The sequence below is a fragment of the Littorina saxatilis genome, linkage group LG5 (genome assembly GCF_037325665.1).
Source record: "Littorina saxatilis isolate snail1 linkage group LG5, US_GU_Lsax_2.0, whole genome shotgun sequence".
Classification (NCBI taxonomy): domain Eukaryota; kingdom Metazoa; phylum Mollusca; class Gastropoda; order Littorinimorpha; family Littorinidae; genus Littorina; species Littorina saxatilis.
The window spans coordinates 61,251,061-61,273,317 of NC_090249.1; the positions used below are offsets into that span (position 1 = coordinate 61,251,061).

A 22,257-nucleotide genomic window follows, 5' to 3' on the forward strand; every position below is an offset into this window, starting at 1 on the left:
CAAGTAAACCTTAATGTAAGCATGAGAGTATGGCTAGGTAGTTGTTCACCAATGCAATGAATAAAGCCATACCTAAACTTAGCAAGTAAACCTTAATGTAAGCATGAGAGTATGGCTAGGTAGTTGTTCACCAATGCAATGAATAAAGCCATACCTAAACTTAGCAAGTAAACCTTAATGTAAGCATGAGAGTATGGCTAGGTAGTTGTTCACCAATGCAATGAATAAAGCCATACCTAAACTTAGCAAGTAAACCTTAATGTAAGCATGAGAGTATGGCTAGGTAGTTGTTCACCAATGCAATGAATAAAGCCATACCTAAACTTAGCAAATAAATCATTGCAACAACTTTCGTATCCCAACGAAAACATTAATTCCCGCTTAAACAAGAAATTCCTCCGAGGTAGGAAAAACACCCCCGTCCTTACCATTCTCACTGCCACCAACTGAGAAGGTTATTTCCCTTTGACCATTAATATGTCCCTCTATAAGTCCTTGTAGAATCTTAATCCACCAATAACTCCCTAACCGTGTGTTTGACTGGTCCCAATTTTTGTAAGGACCGTCTCAGGAATGTATAGAACCTGTTCACCAAGTTTGGTGACGATCGGTCCGTTCATTCTTGAGATCTATATGCGAACACAAACACACAAACAAACAAACAAACAAACAAACACATCGACCGAATCCTATACACACCCCTATACCGGGGGTGTAATAAGGGTAGGGCCCCTACCCCTAAAACCGACCTTTCAAAAAGACACTGTCCATTGGAAAATATTTACCGTCTCGAAAGACTACCCAACACCGCATTTTGATTTGAGTTCTAGATCTAGAACGCTGTTGATGTTAATTTGAAGGCAGCCCTCGTATGTAATGTCATCTATTCAACACCCCGGCAAACTGAACTCTCTTTGGGTGATTTCATTTATGTACCTCTACCAACAAGGGCAAAAGGTAGGACGGTAACCAAAAGCAGTGAAAGACGGCGCCGAGTGAAAAATCACGGTCTCGAAACACCACCCAAACAGCCGTTTCCAAGGATGAAAGTTTCTATAGTTCATTCCAATGCTTGTTTTTCTCTCAGGCGCCAGGAGACAGGTTCCGGATAACTCTCACTTACTCCATTACACCGTCATGTCGTATGCATTTAGAGAGCCTACTTCCCTTGGTTTATTATACTGTTCAAAAAAAGAAACGCATAGTTGTTACTTGCCAAATTTGTTTTATTTTTCGAAAAAATTAACAGAAAATGCAATATTTAGATTATTTGTTTGAAATTTGGTATGGACACAGTTGAATGCACACACAGTTCATTTGCATCTTCAAATCAATCAGTCAATCAATACGATTGGGTGCCGAGGCTGTCAAGTCAGTAGGGGGTGTGACTGCCTTGAGCAGCAACAACTGCCCGGCACCTTCTGGGCATGGACTGGATCAGATGCCGGATATCTTGCTGTGGGATGGTGTCCCACTCCTCCTGAAGTGCCTGCAATAGATCGCGGTGATTTGCCGGCGCTTCTTCTCGCCTGCGCACACGTCTGTCCAATTCATCCCAGAGGTGTTCTATCGGGTTCATGTCTGGCGACATGGATGACCAGGGAAGCACCTGGACATGGTGGTCGGTGAGGAACTGGGTGGTGAGTCGTGCTGTGTGCGGGCGAGCGTTGTCCTGCTGGAATATGGCATCCTGGTCAGCCAGAAGAGGAAGGGCGTGTGGGCGCAGAATTTCCTCCACGTATCGCTGGGCAGTTATGCGCCCTTGGACGTGCACCAGGGTGCTCCTTCCAGCGGTATTGATCGCCCCCCACACCATGACGCCTCCACCACCATGAACGGGTGCCTCATCCACACAGTTGGGCGCGTAACGTTCGTTTACTCTCCGGTAGACCCTCCTCCGACCATCATGTCGCTGGAGCAGGAAGTAGGACTCGTCGCTGAACCACACGTGTCTCCAGTGATTCCGGACGGTCCAGCGAAGGTGCTGGTTGCCCCACTGCACTCGGTTCTGGCGATGGCGGCGGGTGAGGACAGCTCCTCTGTGAGGTCTGCGAGCTCTCAAACCAGCTTCATGCAGGCGGTTCCGCACGGTCTGGTCCGATAATCGGTGTGGCCCGGGGAGAGCCTGGACAGAAGATGAGGCCGACAGGAAACGATTCCGGAGGTGGCGGAGCCGTATGAAGCGGTCGTGAGCAGCAGTTGTCGCCCTTGGTCTTCCCGCTCGTGGCAAGTCAGCAACGGAGCCAGTGGCTTGAAACCTGACCCACAGTCTACTGATGGTGCTCTGGGACACGTGGAAGTGCCTGGCGATTGCACTTTGACTTTGGCCTGCTTGTAAACGACCCAATGCAATTTGGCGGTCTTCTCTGCTCAATCGGGCCATCTTTCGTCGCTGAATTGTCGTCTGATTTCTTTGTGGCGAACAATCCGCTTTTATGGGTTTTGGAAGACATGGTGAGAGCTCAATATTCCCCGAGTTTCACGAGATTACACTGAAGCATGACGAGTGGTCATGCCAAATGAGCAATTTTGACATTATTTGTAGCCACTGATAACGCATGCGTCACGTGCAGAGCTCACTTGTGGCAATGGACGAAAGGTCGACGACCAGATAAACATTTTCTGCAGTTTGGTGGATATCCTTGTAGCCATATAACTAAATTAACCAAATATTACAAGCTATGCGTTTCTTTTTTTGAACAGTATAGAACAGCAGTTTCTAATTTGAATAATTGAGCGCTCAACCACTTATTTAAAGGTTTTCCTGGTGTTTATTGACATTATTGCAACCCCAAACCGAACTGTAAAGCTCTTGGTGCGATTAGAGACAGGGTATTTTTTGTCCATTATATTCCTTTACTTTTTTTAAAGGCCGAGATAAACTTGTAGAAAATTTAGAGAACTGAAATATAAGCGTTCATATACTCTGCATGTCATCAATAGAATTGAATAGAATTAAACCTAACGTTCAGAACTTGCCTGTTGGTTTGTCCACTTAATGATAGAATATAAGTTAACAATTCAATTCAAGACTAATGTTTAAAACTTGACCGTTGTTAATGTTAGGTGAACACGAACTACGGATTGCTCACACACGAGCTCTCACACACACACACACACACACACACACACACACACACACACACACACACACACACACCCACCCACACACACACACACACACTGACAAACGCACGCACGCACGCACGCACGCACGCACACTCACACACTGCCCACACATACACACACACACACACACACACACACACACCAACACACACAAAGAACCACACACACACACACTGACACACGCACGCAAACAAGCACACACACACACACACACACACACACACACACACACACACACACACACACACATTTCATGACTTCACGATAAATAACTCACACACCAAACTCAAATAAAACCGAAACCTAAGGCTAAAACCAAAGCTTTCATTCACGAACTTGATTCAGTTTGACAATCCTTCACGGTATTTCAACTCCTTCAGCGGTTGACAAATAGGGTTCGACAGCGCAGAAACTTGACAAAAACTCGATTGTCTCCGGGCTTACTGTGTCATTGTGTATACAATCTCCACAAATCGCTCGAGTGTTCGGTGGAAAGATGGATCGTACTTTTCCCATGACCTAGTGAGGGCGTTTTGAGGTATTGGAGGATTTGAGTTTCGGTTGCTTGGGTTTGAATAAGCTTGTATTGCAATGTGTGCACACGATTTTAAAGGTACACACACTGTCTGCCGAGACAAAAAGCCAAAATTGTTCCCAGTCGTCAAAACTCTACGATCAATTCCGTGATCTGGCAGGCTGAATAAAGTTGATGTCATGTTGGAAAACTTACAATGTTGGTATGTGAAGAAACAGTAAAAGAACACCACCATGCACACCAACAACAACAATTTTCGAGAAATATGAACAAACAAAAGAAAAGCAAGTAAAGTTGGACAATCTCATATGAACAAGCAAGAAATCAAACAACAAACAAACAACATAACAAGAAAAACAAACAAACAAACAAACAAGCAAACAAACAAACAAACAAACAAACAAACAAACAAACAAACGAACAACGAAAGAAAGAAAGAAAGAATCAAATACACAAACAAGCAAACAAAAACAAATAAACAAACACACACAACAACCAGACCACCATCAACACACTAACAGAATGCATATTCATTTCTCAATGATTTACGTTGGTATTTAAAATCAAAACTCTCTGTATCAGAACCATTACACACCCATAAGTAGGCTTGTGTGTTATGTGCGAGAACATCAAACTCAGCTTAAAGGCACAGTGCAGCTCACAACCTTCGTTTTGCGTTTTTGTTGCAGCTGAGTGCATTTACAGTTCAAAAATCCTCCTATGGTAGTAAAACAAACCCGAAACTACCCAACGACGACATCTGTGAAGCTCGACAGTTTCTTGTTCACGCGAGTGCATAAATTAACCTAGTTATTACGTGGTGTTTGGTCGGAGTTCGATTCAACTGAGTGATTCTGGCCTCGATTTTGTTTTACACAAACCCATGATGACGTCTGACATAGTTTGCTTAGTGACGTGTCTTTTTGTGCATGATGTGGTGATCTACCTGATCTAAATTTAGATCCAAAAATAGGTCAAGACCAGCCGGGTCCGAGTACGAAATTAATTCGTAAAAAAATCGCAGTTCTTGACTCTTTGGGTGCAAGTCAATGAAACTTTGTAGTTCTTCTAACGGATAGCTGCCTGAGGTATGACTAAAAGCCCCAGGGGCTCCGTGCACCTGGATTTGACAAGTTCAGTACCTTTAACCCCTAAAGCAATTTAACTCAGAAGTGATATATCAAATACAATAGACCCTGTCTGTAACGCCCACTCAAGGGACCGACAACAAACGGTCGTTATAGACAGGTGGTCACTATGGAAATGTGAAAAATACAGGAAAGAATTTCGTCGGGGTTTCTTTGGAGTGGTCGTAAAGAGCAGGTGATAAAGATGAGGTCCTCAGGGCAGGTGTCACTGCTCCATGGCCTTTACAACTTCTGCTTTTCAATAGCCGAATGTAGGGTTTCTCTGCTTCAAAGCGATTTAGAAGAGAAGGCGACAAAACATGCAGGGCACTGTTCGCGACGACTGCAGAAAACGACCCGACCAAACATGTCCTTTCTTGACAATTAACAGCCAGGGTCTGTGTGGAACTTAGTGGCTTACTTTCGTGTCATTTTGTTGCTGTGTTGTACCGTTAGATTTTTCACGCAGCTTGAAGGTACGTGCGCACAGTTCAATGTCTTGTTGCTGTGTTGTACCGTTAGATTTTTCACGCAGCTTGAAGGTACGTGCGCACAGTTCAATGTCTTGTTGTCGGGTTGGGGAGTTAGTTAGTTAGTTAGTTAGTTAGTTAGTTAGTTAGTTGTTAGTTGGTCAGTTAGTTTGTGAGTGAGTGAGTGAGTGAGTGAGTGAGTGAGTGAGTTAGTTGGTTAGTTGGTTAGTTGGTTAGTTGTTTCGTGTGTTTATTTGCGTGTTCATTCGTTTTTTCATTCGCTTGTTCATGCGTTTATTCGTTCGTTTGTTCATGCGTTCCCCCCTTCCTTCCTTTGTTTTTGATCGTTCGATTATTCGTACCTTCGTTTGCTAGTCAGTCAGTTAGTTCGTTTGTTAGTATAAAAGTCGCAAATGCTACGCAAGCTGGTTTATCTAAAATAACAGAGCTTTTTTCTTTACTGACATAAATACCGATATCTGCCTAGGAAACAGCAACTTTGGGCTACTCTTGTTTGTTTGTTGGCGATAGATACACTTGATCAAGAACAAAACGGGGGGTATATTTTATCAAGAACGAAACGGGGGGGGGGGGGGGGGGTATACTTTATCAAGAACGTAACGGGGGGTATCTTTGCCTTTAGAATCGTCGCTGTAGAATTTGTGAATATCGTATAGCATCGTGCAGGCATAGGTATTTTATGGTGTATACGTTTGTAGATGAATGGGCAAAGTCACATAATTTGCCTTGAACGAGAAAGCCGCTTGTGTTAGCAGTGCCGTGTAAAAGCCTTTGATGTGCTGGCTACAGCCGTGTACCTGTGACTGCCATTGACAGATCGACCTCAACCTCCCTGACCTTGTCTGGAGTGTCAATGACCAACAATGCAGGCCGGCGCATGAATCATTGATAATAAGTATAATAACACGCTCTTCTATAGATCTGTGTATACCACCAAACGGTAGTCTCATGTCGCTTTAGAAAATGTATTGGGCATTAAAATGGAATATTTCACTCATAAAAAAAAGCAGGCAATTACACGCATTTAAAATAGCATAACGATGTAACACAGGCTTTAAAGCAAACAACAAACTAGTGAACACCTATATGTAAAACTAAATGGTTATGATACAGGCACATGAATGAATAATATTTTCCTCCGTTAGAAGATTTGCAATGACAGGTATAGACAGACATTCAGACAGACAGCTAGCTAGGTTAAAATGAGCAAAAAACAACAACAACAATTAATGTGTACACTGAACACAAAAGCACATCTGTATATACTCCCTTCGTTTGCCGTTCGCTGGCTTGGTAGTGGTGGTGGGGGGTGGTGGTGGGGGGTGGGGGGGTGGGGTTGGAGCAATTCATGCTACAGCGGTCACACAAGTCACAAGTATTCCATGGGCGAGGTGCAGGAGAAGAAAATAGACCAGTTTCAGGCGCCTGTGCTACTCCAACAGTTTTCACACCTTCTCACGCAGCCATGCGTTGCTCAGAATCACAATAGCCCGCTCAGAGAAAAGTTGCTCTGGATTGGTCTATGCAACGGGCTCACAACGAGGCAAATCGCTTCACGATGGCGACGAAGAAAGCACGATTGCTGCGAGATATGAAAAAAGTTGTACTTCTTAAACTAGTAGACGATTCGGTCAGTGAAATCGTCAGAGAGAATGTAGTTATGATGGGAAATTTAGCTGGGGTAGTCCCTGAACCTTGAAAAGCGGGGGATCCCTCGGGTCACGTCGAAAACCACACCGAGAAGATCGAAACACGCTACACGGCATCGCAGTGTAAACACCGCCGCCATCTTGCATAACGCGGCGGGCGGTGGGCGAGCATATACCAAAGCCGCTCGCCGAGTGCTTCGCGAGCACTTTCCTGCTCTGCTCCAAGAAACGGCTTTTTGTCATTCGCACTGCGAGCGACCCGTGGCGAACCGCTCTGGGCAACTCGTCTCTGGTGTTTAGTTGAAGGCGGAAGACAAGTAGTCACCACTGTGACGGTGTAGATAAGCTTACATGTGATACCCTCACAGATTTCACTCTTCATTTTGCTGTCACCGTGTGTTCGGAACCAGATTGATTGAGATGGTGCACATGGCTCTGTAGGATTACTCATCTACACGGCGTGCTGGTCGTGTGTTGACATGGACGCGAGTGCAGGCTTCGTCTAGATACATTTTGTTTTCTTCAAAAGTGTTTTATTCAGGCAGTTTGTTTACATTTTGTCATTCAATGCACAGAACATAAGGGTTTAATGCACAAGACTGAAACAGACATGTTCAATACCATAGACACGCAATGGTGAAAGAAACTGCTCAAGGGCGGATCTGGGGGGGGGGGGGGGTTACACGGGTTACGTAACCCCCCCCCACCCCCCACCCCCCCAAAAAAGAGGTAATTTATTGGCTCAGGATGCACCAGATAGCTCTATTTTGCTTCTTTGGATAAAAAAAATTTCCGGGGGGGCATGCCCCCGGACCCCCCTAGAGGCTTAGGCGCCTTCGGCGCCGTCAACTTGTATCTTCGCAGTCATTTTGTAACCCCCCCCTCCAAAGTGAATTGATCCGCCCTTGCTGCTCAACAAGGCCGTAATATGATACCCACTTCAGCATACCTTTTTAGATACATTCTACTTTCATTGACCTCTCACATCGCAAAGAACTTTTTCTTTTTAGAGTGAGAAGAGAATTTAAAGACCTATGATTCTGATGATAGATAGCTAAGTCGGTAGCGGCGCTGACTTCAAAACCAGTTGTCGCTATCGGCCTTTTTTTCTTTCTTTATTTGGTGTTTAACGTCGTTTTCAACCACGAAGGTTATATCGCGACGGGCTATCGGCCTTGGTTCGTACTTTATTCCCCCCTCTGCTTCTTTACCTCTGTAAACTTGTAGGGCTAGTTATTTTTCGATAATCACACCCAGCAACCAAACAAATAACGACCCAGCAACAGCCTGAATCCTCGATAGTGCAATGGGTTGAGAAGTTGTTCTGTTTCGGTACTACTTTTTGCGACTGAAAAGTTCCGAACGCTCTAATGTACGAAGTATACATCTCTGGAGCAAACAATACAAACATACCGCATTTAAATTAACAACTACAGGCCTGAACACACGAATCTTCATATAAAATCCATGAGTTCGGTTGTTTTCTGAATCTAGATCTGCCGTGCTCAAACGTTCATCACAAGCAATTTCCCAAGGCAAGTAACGCATACTTTGTCTAGCGACAAGAGTAGTTCCCCTTCTTTTCACTCAGTTTCTTCGACAACAGACTGCAATCTGACGGTCAGTTTTCAACAATATTTCACTTAATAAACAGATCACACGCAACCAAATGCACACATCTCATCAATTTAAACAACATAAAGCGGTTTCATACACTATTTTCCCCAGAAAACTGAACTTCATACACTTTTTAACGTTGGAACACGGGTGCAAAAGTTCGTCTGCTAGTCCCATTTGACGAAAGAACATTATCCTAAGCGATACCAAAACATATACAGAACACACAATATCTGCCTTTGCCGCCACAGCAGAATAACAGCATATCTGTGTACTTGATTTTAGTCCAAAATAGGAAAACTGACAAGAAGTGTTAACAGAATGGAATGATTTGCACGGAACTATACAACCGCGCATTAATCGATCGCCTGCGCAGGTTGACTGGTTGAGTGAATAGGATTCGATCAAACTTTCGCAAAAAATCTCCTCTTTTCTTTGAATAACTGAAGAAAGGAGGAATAAAGAGGTTACACACCTCGTCTCAGTGATTATAAAAAATAATGGTCTCAGTTCGCGGTCATGAAAAAGCTCGCTAAAGCTCGCATTTTTCATGATCCGCTAACTTCGACCATTATTTTTAATAATCACTGAGACTCGGCATGTAACCTCTACGTATACGGCAGCTCGCTTTCCCCAGGGAGAAAGCAGCCCGAATTTCCATTAGGGTAACATCACATGATTATATACAGTCTTATTCTTATCCTTATCCTTATTGATATATAAATGACTTTTGTTGTTTAGCGCAGCGTCAGTTGAGGAAGGTTTACAATGAGTATTGTCTTTTGTTTGGTTAAGACAAAATAATCCATTTACGCATTTTATTTCTCTATTTGTTGTTATCAAAGATTTATGAGATATTAGAGCGTCCTGATTCGTTATCTGTTGAGTCTCAGCTGGCAGGGATTCACCAGGATGTGCGTCCACTGATTGTGTTGACACGGGCTAAAACATTTCAAGTATTAAAAGGCTTTTGATAGAAATGCCATAATTATACACTTTCACTGACTTCTTGAATAGACACATACCGCATTAAGTTTCGTTTGGCTGGGAACACTAAACGTATGGGTAGTCATCTGTGGGATAGTAATGCACATGTTTTGACTGTTTTTATCCTTATCTGCGACAAAAATACAAATCGTTGCTTCAACAGTGCTCTGAGCGGCACTGCATCTTTAAAACTTGCCACCGAGGTCACGCTTTGCACAGCTACCGTTTTCAAGACAGAAGTTTTGACTGGTCGTGTAAATGTGCTCAAAGAAGAAATGTTAGTATAACACGTACCGAAAACGACTCATCAGAACAACCTCTAGAAAATTTGCTCGCCACCAAAACTTCAGACACCGTTAATTTTGTCAATTTGGTTTTAAAATATTTGTTTATTTGTCTTCTCGCTGTTGCGTTTGCCCTTTTTTTATGACTTATAACCCCCCCCCCCCCTCCCCCCCCCCTCCCCGCTCTATCTGTCTGTGTCTTTCTCTCCTTCCCTCCGCCCCTCTCTCTTCATGTGTGTGTGAGTGAGTGAGTGAGTGAGTGAGTGAGTGTGTGTGTGTGTGTGTGTGTGTGTGTGTGTGTGTGTGTGTGTGTGTGTGTGTGTGTGTGTGTGTGTGTGTGTGTGTGTGTGTGTACAAAAGTGATATATTATTCAACATTTTACATACATTCGCAGGTGAAGACGAAAGATCAGCTAAATAAAGAGGAACTTTTAAACAAAAGTTTCCACAACGCGGGTTGCAATAAACTCATTGAAACTGAGTCGTTACTTGTACGATTTTTGCATTTGTTTGCCAATGATATCACGTGGGGCGTGTAATCTTTATCAAGTTTGACACATTTCACTCAAATGCTTTTGACTTAAAATAGACGTATTATTTCTGATATGCAATTACAATATATAGCATTTGAAATGGGTTTTTTTCCCCTGCGAGTATTTCTTTTGTAGTTGAAATATGTATGTGTTTGTGAGGCATATGGTGGTACGTAGCATGGTACATTTGGGAGCCGGAGTGGCACAAGGGTTAGAGTGCTTACCTCTTACACTGGAGGTCGTGGGTTCGAATACAAATACCCGATATTTCCGAGCGCTTTCCAGTCACACAGCTGAACATGGGTACCTGACCCTATTTAGGGCCGGGGGAGGGGGCAAAGTCAGCGAGGGAGAGGAGTGGGCACCGCCCTCATAACGCTGGCCCTATGGGAAGGGAAGGCAGAGAGGGAGAGGAGTGGGCACCGCCCTCATAACGCTGGCCCTATGGGAAGGCAAAGTCAGCGAGGGAGAGGAGTGGGCACCGCCCTCATAACGCTGGCCCTATGGGAAGGGAAGGCAGAGAGGGAGAGGAGTGGGCACCGCCCTCATAACGCTGGTCCTATGGGAAGGGAAGGCAGAGAGGGAGAGGAGTGGGCACCGCCCTCATAACGCTGGCCCTATGGGAAGGGAAGGCAGAGAGGGAGAGGAGTGGGCACCGCCCTCATAACGCTGGCCCTATGGGAAGGGAAGGCAGAGAGGGCGGAGAGGAGTGGGCACCGCCCTCAAAACGCTGGCCCTATGGGAAGGGAAGGCAGAGAGGGAGAGGAGTGGGCACCGCCCTCATAACGCTGGCCCTATGGGAAGGGAAGGCAGAGAGGGAGAGGAGTGGGCACCGCCCTCATAACGCTGGCCCTATGGGAAGGCAAAGGCAGAGAGGGAGAGGAGTGGGCACCGCCCTCATAACGCTGGCCCTATGGGAAGGGAAGGCAGAGAGGGAGAGGAGTGGGCACCGCCCTCATAACGCTGGCCCTATGGGAAGGGAAGGCAGAGAGGGCGGAGAGGAGTGGGCACCGCCCTCATAACGCTGGCCCTATGGGAAGGGAAGGCAGAGAGGGAGAGGAGTGGGCACCGCCCTCATAACGCTGGCCCTATGGGAAGGGAAGGCAGAGAGGGAGAGGAGTGGGCACCGCCCTCATAACGCTGGCCCTATGGGAAGGGAAGGCAGAGAGGGAGAGGAGTGGGCACCGCCCTCGTAACGCTGGCCCTATGGGAAGGCAAAGGCAGAGAGGGAGAGGAGTGGGCACCGCCCTCATAACGCTGGCCCTATGGGAAGGCAAAGGCAGAGAGGGAGAGGAGTGGGCACCGCCCTCATAACGCTGGCCCTAGACAAGTTGAGATCTCTAACAAGAACATCCCCTACTATCGAAAATGATTATGGGACAACCTTTACCTTTACCTATCATAGTGGTACAAGTATCATTGTCAGAATGTTGTCTTCCAGATGTCGAGTGCCCAGTACAGCCTGGCGGTTTCATCCGGGTTAGGACGCCGACCTAGTGGCCCGGATGTTGGGGTGGACACGTATCGCTCTCCCTTCTCCCCTTCCGGACAGGCGCACTTCGTCTGGAGCGAGCGTTCCTTGCCCTTGAGCTACATCCTCAAGGACAACACCTTGCCTGTCGTTGTCAAGGTAACGCTTTTACATTCTATCCAGAACTCGACAGCTGATAGCTTCCTTGAGACAGAAAATGAAATCGACGGTAACTATAGGGTAGCTAACTATAGGGTTTTGTGTACGCGTCAGGCCTGCCTCCATCAGAACATTTTCAAATATTGATGACATTGACTTATATTGCTATTTCATATGTTACGTGGATTTCCATTGGTCAATTGGGCAAAACTGAGCTCAGTGCAAAAGTGATATCGACGACATTTCCGTCGATATCAGTTTTGATATCGACGACCTCTTTATTGCTTCCCCACTTCAAAAACAAAAACACCTAAATTTAAAAACAAACAAATATATATGAAAATGTAATTATCCCAGAATTTAGTTGAGCAAGTGACTAAAGACTTTTTGAAAGGAAAGACATTTTAAAATACTGAAAAGTACAAGAAAAGAGTGAACAAAAAGAAATAATAATTAGAGGGAGGGATATGGAACAGCCAAAACTGAGACAAATACTTTTGTAATTTCTTTACAGTAAATACAAAATGTCCAGAGAATTAGCAATATATCTAACATTGACTGACTGTGTGATGATATCTTCTGCTATTGGTCTGTTTCGACAGTGATATCAAAATCTCGACCTCCGGTCTCGATTTTGATATCACTGTCTCAACGGACCATAGCAGAAGATATCATCACACAGTCCGTCAATATTGGGTAGTGTTGAACGACACAATCTGCGAGGGACGTTGGTGGACTCTGACCTCTTGCATGCAAGTGTGGACACGAATTTTGTATAATTGCTATCGAGTTATATAATGACGAGTAATTGTCAGAAGCTGTGCAAACCAGGGAGATCTGTCAGATCGAATGAGCCTTGTCAAGTGTTTTAGTGACCGGCACGGTTGGCCTAGTGGTAAGGCGTCCGCCCCGTGATCGGGAGGTCGTGGGTTCGAACCCCGGCCGGGTCATACCTAAGACTTTAAAATTGGCAATCTAGTGGCTGCTCCGCCTGGCGTCTGGCATTATGGGGTTAGTGCTAGGACTGGTTGGTCCGGTGTCAGAAAAATGTGACTGGGTGAGACATGAATCCTGTGCTGCGACTTCTGTCTTGTGTGTGGCGCACGTTAAATGTCAAAGCAGCACCGCCCTGATATGGCCCTTCGTGGTCGGCTGGGCGTTAAGCAAACAAATAAACAAACAAACAAAGTGTTTTAGTTGCTGCCCGTTTAAAAGCCATTCTGTAGATCATGATATAGGATTTTGGTCAATGAACAATGACTTGATTAACTAACCAGTCAATTTGTCTTCTTCGCGTTCGACTTCAATTAAAATAATAATATTGTTTTTATCCATGCCTAAGATCTCCGAGGAAGCAAACGTGCGATCAGAGGGGGACAACTCTATGGACTTCCGGCAGCCTATCCTTCTCTACCGTCAACACCAGGTGTCGCGACTGTACGCCAGAAACGTGACGTCATCATCAGGGTCGAGTCAGAAGGAAGTTGGTCCGTATGTCGTCATCCCAGAGAATTACAAAGGTCCGTCACACAGTGATTGGTGTTTTTTCCACGTCATACTATCTAGCCTACTATCTAATCAGAATTGAACACATTTTGAGCATATCTCTGTAACAAGTTTTGAACACTTTGTGACCTAAAACATAGTTCTACTGGCGAAAGAGGCACACGTGATAAACACATAGTGTTCAAATCAACACTTGTGAACACTCTGCAGGGCTCCCCAGACTGTGCGTCCCTGGGTCCTATGCGCATTGGTAGCCAAAAACACGTAGTTCTAGATATAATATTGAGGGGGTCCCGGGACGCACCAAACATAAACAAGTCGCGTAAGGCGAAAATACAACATTTAGTCAAGTAGCTGTCGAACTCACAGAATGAAACTGAACGCAATGCAACGCAGCAAGACCGTATACTCGTAGTCCATCGCTCACGGCATAGGCAGTGAAATTGACAAGAAGAGCGGGGTAGTAGTTGCGCTGGGAAGGATAGCACGCTTTTCTGTACCTCTCTTCGTTTTAACTTTCTGAGCGTGTTTTTAATCCAAACATATCATATCTATATGTTTTTGGAATCAGGAACCGACAAGGAATAAGATGAAAGTGTTTTTAAATTGATTTGAAAAATTTAATTTTGATAATAATGTTTATATATTTAATTTTCAGAGCTTGTTTTTAATCCGAATATAACATATTTATATGTTTTTGGAATCAGCAAATGATGGAGAATAAGATAAACGTAAATTTGGATCGTTTTATAAAATTTTTTTTTTTTACAATTTTTAGATTTGTAATGACCAAAGTCATTAATTAATTTTTAAGCCACCACGCTGAAATGCAATACCGAAGTCCGGGCTTCGTCAAACATTACCCGACCAAAATTTCAACCAGTTTGGTTGAAAAATGAGGGCGTGACAGTGCCGCCTCAACTTTCACGAAAAGCCGGATATGACGTCATCAAAGACATTTATCAAAAAAATGAAAAAAACGTCTGAGGATATCATACCCAGGAACTCTCATGTCAAATTTCATAAAGATCGGTCCAGTAGTTTAGTCTGAATCGCTCTACACACACACACACACAGACAGACACACACACACACACACGCACATACACCACGACCCTCGTCTCGATTCCCCCCTCTACGTTAAAACATTTAGTCAAAACTTGACTAAATGTAAAAAGCGGGTCCAGGGACGCACTAAATTAACATTTACGTGTGTACCATTACTACTGTTTTCCGACTGTTGTCATCAGCTAAGTCTAGAGCAAGCACCAATGCTATTTTCATGCGGGAACAACATCGTTAAAGGCTTAAGCATATATCTATCAGAGGCACAATGCAACGCTTTCAATTTGTAGGCCTTTCGGTTTTTGGACTCTCTAAATCTGTGCTGAGGGGGTTCATCAACTCTCTAAAACTGTGCTGAGGGGGTTCATCAACTCTCTAAAACTGTGCTGAGGGGGTTCATCAACTCTCTAAAACTGTGCTGAGGGGGTTCATCAACCCTCTAAAACTGTGCTGAGGGGGTTCATCAACCCTCTAAAACTGTGCTGAGGGGGTTCATCAACCCTCTAAAACTGTGCTGAGGGGGTTCATCAACTCTCTAAAACTGTGTTGAGGGGGTTCATCAACTCTCTAAAACTGTGCTGAGGGGGTTCATCAACCCTCTAAAACTGTGCTGAGGGGGTTCATCAACTCTCTAAAACTGTGCTGAGGGGGTTCATCAACTCTCTAAAACTGTGCTGAGGGGGTTCATCAACCCTCTAAAACTGTGCTGAGGGGGTTCATCAACTCTCTAAAACTGTGCTGAGGGGGTTCATCAACCCTCTAAAACTGTGCTGAGGGGGTTCATCAACCCTCTAAAACTGTGCTGAGGGGGTTCATCAACTCTCTAAAACTGTGCTGAGGGGGTTCATCAACTCTCTAAAACTGTGCTGAGGGGGTTCATCAACTCTCTAAAACTGTGCTGAGGGGGTTCATCAACCCTCTAAAACTGTGCTGAGGGGGTTCATCAACCCTCTAAAACTGTGCTGAGGGGGTTCATCAACCCTCTAAACATTCTGGGGGTCCCGGGACCCTTTAAGAGAGGCGTCCAAAGGGAGCCCTGCTATGTGTTGATTAAGCGACCGCTAGCAGACACTATGTGTGCTACTTTTGCCAGCAGAACTAGGTACAGTACGTGTCATAGAGTGTTCAAAACATTTCACAGAAATGTGTTCAAAGTGCAACATCCTACGATTCGTTTTCTTTTCATTTCAAAATTTAGCGAACTATGTATAACCGCTCGTGTCTCAATAGTGGAGAAGCAAAGAGTTTTTATCTAAAGGGACTGTCTCTTGCGATAAACTATTTAAATTTGTTGGAAACATTGTATAGCCTAGCCTTTTGGTTGGAAGAATAGCATCATACGACAAAAAACTTTTGAGAAGCATACGTATTTCAAGAAAAGATGTGTTTTATTAAAGAAACTGTCAATACTTAATATTCCAGCCATCGAAAATCGATCCAAATGGACTCAGTACATGGAGGTTTTCATTGTGATCAGTTAAGATTCTTATGTTTGTCACAACTACTCTAGTGACATTCTGCGATTAAAGTGAATTACGTTCATTTGCACACAGGTTTCTTTCGACCGTGCGACAAACCAGGCAACCCTATCGCATCTGTGTCCGCGGTGGCGCACCTGATGCCGCTGTCCATGTTGTCGTGCACGCGATGTGACGGCTACGTTTGCGTCAGCCCTATCGAGTCTGACGTCATGTACCAGAAGACGTCATTGCAGCCCGGCGTCTACGTCATCAAGGGCATCGTGGAGGACGAGATCAAGATCCACAATGGGGGACACAAGGTGAAGAAGACGAAGGTGGTCAGGTGTCTCAGGTACGTGTCTCAGTCAGGTGTCTTAGTCAGGTGTCTCAGGTACGTCTTGTTTTCACTGCGAGTGGGATACGTCTGCTGGGTCGTTGTCACGTGCTGCTGTGTGTATGAAGTGATGCATACGTAGGCTGTTCTGAAAGTCCTTAGAATCTCATACTATCGAAAAGCTCATCGTTAATTTGATCACGCCATTTTCTCAAATGATTCTTCCAGAGCTGCCATACACTTTGACAATCTGTAGAAATACCTTTCAAACACGGCGCGTGTGTTTTTGCCAATGCCCTCTATATGACCTCGTATCTATGTAAATAATGTAAGACTGGAACATTTGTGAAGAAACGTATAACATTAAAAAAACAAGTGTAACTAATCCTTGCTGAAGAGTATTTTTGTTGCTTGGTTGGTAAAGGTATAAAATGCGCACTGCAAACTTTAGACATGAACATAGAACAAGTGAACTATGAAACAAATAAAGCAACCATCGTCGAAACGTATTCAAGATATGCGAAGGAACGAACAATGACAAACGAATATACAAATGAAACATGAAACGACCGAACAGAACGATCAATCGACCCAACCCAACCATAAGCCGACCGATTAAACAATCGACCAACTGACTGACCGACCAACCAGCCAAGCAACTTAGCAAGCTACCCTTCCACAGACCTGCTGTCCAAGCTACCTATCTGCCAACCTACCTATTCCCTACAGACATGCTTACCAGTGCTCAATCAGTAGCGGCGCTAGCTTGAATTCACTTTGGGATTTATTCCCTGAGTCAACTTTGAGCAGACTCTCCTCGGTGTCCGAACACCCCCGTGAGCACGCATACACACGATAAAGATCTCAAGTTCACAGAGGAAGTCTCAGCGCTTGGACACATGAATACACGTGTGCAGGAAAAAGAGGCACAAAGAAATGGGTAGCGCCGTACCGTATGGCAGCTCGCCATTCCCAGTGAGAGAGCACCTCACAGGACGATTATGATACCAATACAAATGTATCTACCTACCTATCTACGTACCTACCAGGGTTCTGTTTTGTTTTCTTCAACAGTTTTTTTTTATTTAGGCAAACACAGATTTACAATGACGAATTAAAAAGCATTGTTACTGATATTGATAAGTTACAGCAATGACAGAGTTGAACATATATATTCACTTGCGTGGTACATTTTGAGAGCACATCCTGAAAATCAGTGAACTACATTGATTATTGTAGTAATACACAATATCACTTGTTTTTATCCAATTGTTACTAGCTGTTGGTACGGGATTCATTTGTTAAATATTTTTTTTTAGTAAACTGAGTTTGTTTCATGAGAATATTGTGAGCGTATTTATCAATTTGGTACAAAGTATGTAGTTCTCTTAAAAACATTTGCAGGTGAGGACAAATTTGTTTATTCTGCATGTGTAGAAAAATAACTTTGCTGTTAACAAAATATATTCAAAACCAGCATCTGTATGCATGTAGTTTTCATGGTTGCATAATATCAGTGTTGGTGTAAGTCTGATTCTGTCACAGTTATAGCATTTTTCTTTCAGACATTTTTCAAATTCAGTGCAAAAAAATGAACATGTTCACACTGCCACAAATAACGTTTGATTGCAGATGTACAAGCGAAGACAACAATGAAGTTCTCTTCCCCCTCAAGTCGAGTGGCGAGTTCTACGTTGCTAAGGTGGACAGCAAGAGTTCCCGTCACGACAGTGTTGACCCTTCGTCACGTGTCTACAGCTGGACAGAGCTAGCGGACACTACTGGACATGGTGACGTCAACTGGTTAGTGTGTGGCTGGGGTTAATCGGGGAGAGAATGTCAATTGACATTTACTTTTTGAGGGTGAGAGAAAAAGCGATGCAAACATGCTTTTTTCATTTAAAAAAAAAGGTATAAGACATCTTTTTCTCATTAGAGAGAGAGAGAGAGAGAGAGAGAGAGAGAGAGAGAGAGAGAGAGAGAGAGACACAGAGAGACAGAGAGAGAGAGAGACAGAGAGAGAGAGACAGACAGAGAGAGAGAGAGAGAGACACAGAGAGAGACAGAGAGAGAGAGAGGAGAGAGAGAGAGAGAGAGAGAGAGAGAGAGAGAGAGAGAGAGAGAGAGAGAGGAGAAAGAGAAATAGACAGACAGACAGACAGAGAAAGAGAGAGGGAGGATAATAATAACAATACACTTTTAGTCTATGTTGTGCATCAAGTGGGATGGAATTAGGGGTGGTTGGGATTAGGGTGGTTGGGATTAGGGTGGTTGGGATTAGGGTGGTTGGGATTAGGGTGATTGGGATTAGGGTGGTTGGGATTAGGGTGGTTGGGATTAGGGTGGTTGGGATTTGGGTGGTTGGGATTAGGGTGGTTGGGATTAGGGTGGTTGGGATTAGTGTGGTTGGGATTAGTGTGGTTGGGATTAGGGTGGTTGGGATTAGGGTGGTTGGGATTAGGGTGGTTGGGATTAGGGTGGTTGGGATTAGGGTGGTTGGGATTAGGGTGGTTGGGATTAGGGTGATTGGGATTAGGGTGGTTGGGATTAGGGTGGTTGGGATTAGGGTGGTTGGGATTAGGGTGGTTGGGATTAGGGTGGTTGGGATTAGGGTGATTGGGATTAGGGTGATTGGGATTAGGGTGGTTGGGATTAGGGTGGTTGGGATTAGGGTGGTTGGGATTAGGGTGGTTGGGATTAGGGTGGTTGGGATTAGGGTGGTTGGGATTTGGGTGGTTGGGATTTGGGTGGTTGGGATTAGGGCTGAGGAATGTGAAAGTATTGGGAAAAAAACACAGTCGTATATTATTACACCCCCGGTATAGGGGTGTGTATAGGTTTCGGTCGATGTGTTTGTGTGTTTGTGTGTTTGTGTGTTTGTGTTCGCATATAGATCTCAAGAATGAACGGACCGATCGTCACCAAACTTGGTGAACAGGTTCTATACATTCCTGAGACGGTCCTTACAAAAATTGGGACCAGTCAAACACACGGTTAGGGAGTTATTGGTGGATTAAGATTCTACAAGGACTTATAGAGTCACATATTAATGGTCAAAGGGAAATAACCTTCTCAGTTGGTGGCAGTGAGAATGGTTATTTCCCTTTGACCAACGGGGGTGTTTTTCCTACCTCGAAGGAATTTCTTGTTGTATATAAATACTACATTAACAATAAAGGAATAGCATGCTTCGTTCAACCTGTGCTTTGATACAATCACATCAAAACAACACACAACAGTGCCTTTGCCAATTCACTCAGTATTTAAAAGAGGCAACCTATACTGCTCCTGGTTTCGGTTTACAGTCGATGGCCAAGCATAGTCAACACTAGAGTTTATTTTAAATATTATCTTACAATTAATTGAAGTCATTGAACGTCGCTTTCTTTCTTCCCTAGTGACGTCACAGCAAATCTTGTGCACGGGAACCAGCCGTCACAGGACTGCAACTTCACGGGAACTCTCGCCTTCAAGCACGTGACCAAAGACAATACGGTGATTGGCTGTACCATGTTAGGAGAAAATCCTCGGCTGTTCGAACTTTCGCTGAACCGTGGACCTAACTTCGTGCTCGCTTTAAATCAAGACTGTTTCCACACTGATTCTCCGCTGACAAAGTGTTTGAAATTTGCCAAGCAAGAATTTGGACGTTACGTTTCGGAGATTAAAGTACGAAGAGACTTCCAGGTGGAACATGCTGAATTGCGTGAGGGGGTGAAATAAGGGTATCTGAGATCACAGGAGCTTGTATCCAATCGCCGGTCGATCATTATTTACAGTCCACCACTACGACATACTACTACTATGTAGTATATAGTAGTAGTATGTCGTAGTAGTGGACTGTAAATAATGATCGACCGGCGATTGGATACAAGCTCCTGTGTCTGAGATGAATAAAAGTAGTTGTGATAGTGGATAGCCTATGTACAAGTTCGCTCCTATCGTCGTTGGGAAACTTCTGATGTATCATAGATCTACGTGTGCCTGGTCCTATTTTCGATAAAACGATGTCGGTAAACTTCAACTTTAAGCATTGTAAATTCAAATCTCACTAGCCAATGTCACCTGCCATCATCGATCGGTATGTTACCCTTTGCAAGCACCTCAGCATAACTCGACAGCACACACATACTCAGAGAGTAAGGGAAAGAACTCTGCATTTTCAATCGCTGCTCATGATTGTCCCCCCTATCTTGCCTTGTCGCTCCTTCCAGACCCATCAGTTCTTTCACTTCAGGGGACGCTATTTTAATGTGGAAACAAATGTTACCCAGATTTGAACCGATAAAAGATAAAAAGATACAAATGCAGTTTCGTTTGCTTTTTGACGTGGTCTCAGAGTTGAATAGCGTGTTTGTGAGATTACGCGGTAGCCATCCCTTTCGCCCTGTTTCCCTTTCGCCCCTTTTCCCTTTCGCCCCATTTCTTTTTCACCCCAAGCCATATCACCCCGAAATGGCTTTGGGCGAAGGGGTAAAATCTTTTGGGCGAAGGGGTAAGAAATCAGTGGGGCTAAATTCCCGAAATCTTGGGGCGAAAAGAAGTCACTAAACTCCGTTTCGACCCCACTTTGCCCTTTTTTTCTGGTGAACTTCTCGCCGCGAAGGCGATCATGTCTTGGAGGTGCTCGCCAGGGGTAAAAACTTTGGGGCGAAGGGGTAAAACATTTGTGGGGCGAAATGCGCAAAATCTTGGGGCGAAAGAAAAATGGGGCGAAGTGGAAGTGAACCGAGTACGCGCATGTAATTGTTAAGTGCAGAATATACCTGCGCAGTTTCAGAGGCACAGACGACGCACTGCATAATATTATCGATGCTGCGATAGGGATTATGACGAGTACTTGGCCTGTTTTCCTTTCACGCAACGTGTAGCGGGCTGGGATAATCTGCAGTGCGTCGTCTGTCCTGCTGAAGTTACATAGGTGAGCGCCAGGCCTTACTGCGGAAGTAGATGTGAATTTTTCGAAACCGATTTTCAAAAAAACTAATGTGAATATTGAATGTTTTTTTCTTTGGTTTATCATGTTGTTAATGATGGTGTGTTTGTTGTGCTGTACATTTGAAAATATGAATGGAGAATAAATTGAAACTAAACAGAAACATATCTGTTCTGATTGTATGACCTAGATATGTTGCAGGCCAAACGCACTACATGGTTAGCTTTTCTCTACACCAACCAGCCAGCCGCCGAGCAACCACTAGACAACCCCCTCCATGCACTCATATAGAAACACACACACCCTATCTCTCGTTCCCTCTATATCTCTCTTTCTCGCTCAAACACACTCTCACACACGAACGCACGCACACACACACACACACACACACACGCACGCACGGACGCACGCACACAGACACACGCACACACACACACACACCCACACATACACACACACACACGCAAGCACTCACGTACGCACGCACGAACATGCACAGACACACACACACACTTACACACGAACAGGTGCAGAAGTATAATATTACTTTTGACTTGAAAGATGAGTACAAAGTACGGTTTATCAATTGAATCACTACTAATCATCAGTTTAAGTAGATACTGAACACATTGTTACATTGTTACCCACAGCAAAGAAAAGAAAGGAAGAACAAACAAAAAAACAAACAAACAAACAAACAAACATATAAGTTCGGACGGACGGACGGACAGACAGACAGACGAACTAACGAACAAAGGAACAAACGAATGAATGAGCTATCAAACGAACGCACAAACAAACAAACAAACAATCGAGCGAGTGAACAAACATACACACGGACGAACGAATGAAGGAACAGGCGAAGGTACTGTACTAACAAAAAAACGAGCTCACAAACAAACAAGCAAACAATAAAAAAAAATTAAAAAAAAAAACACCTAAGAAAAAACAGAAGAAACAGACAGACATATTGA

At 44.2% G+C, this 22,257-nt stretch overlaps 1 protein-coding gene across 3 annotated transcripts in view; it reads left to right on the top strand.

The window, feature by feature from the left end:
* LOC138967634 (uncharacterized) overlaps positions 1–21,446 on the top strand; it is a 28,176-nt gene extending 6,730 nt beyond the window's left edge. Inside the window, exons 1-6 of one of the 3 annotated variants that reach the window (XM_070340237.1) lie at positions 5,053–5,333; positions 11,794–11,982; positions 13,325–13,502; positions 16,107–16,365; positions 17,980–18,150; positions 19,746–21,446. In XM_070340237.1, the coding sequence (XP_070196338.1) occupies positions 5,286–5,333; positions 11,794–11,982; positions 13,325–13,502; positions 16,107–16,365; positions 17,980–18,150; positions 19,746–20,070 (1,170 nt within the window). In that variant the 5' untranslated portion in view covers positions 5,053–5,285 and the 3' untranslated portion in view covers positions 20,071–21,446. Of the gene's footprint in view, positions 1–5,052; positions 5,334–11,793; positions 11,983–13,324; positions 13,503–16,106; positions 16,366–17,979; positions 18,151–19,745 lie in introns of those variants that run through there. The other 2 variants (XM_070340239.1, XM_070340238.1) reach the window with 2 other exon arrangements.
* The last annotated feature ends 811 nt before the right edge of the window (positions 21,447–22,257 follow it).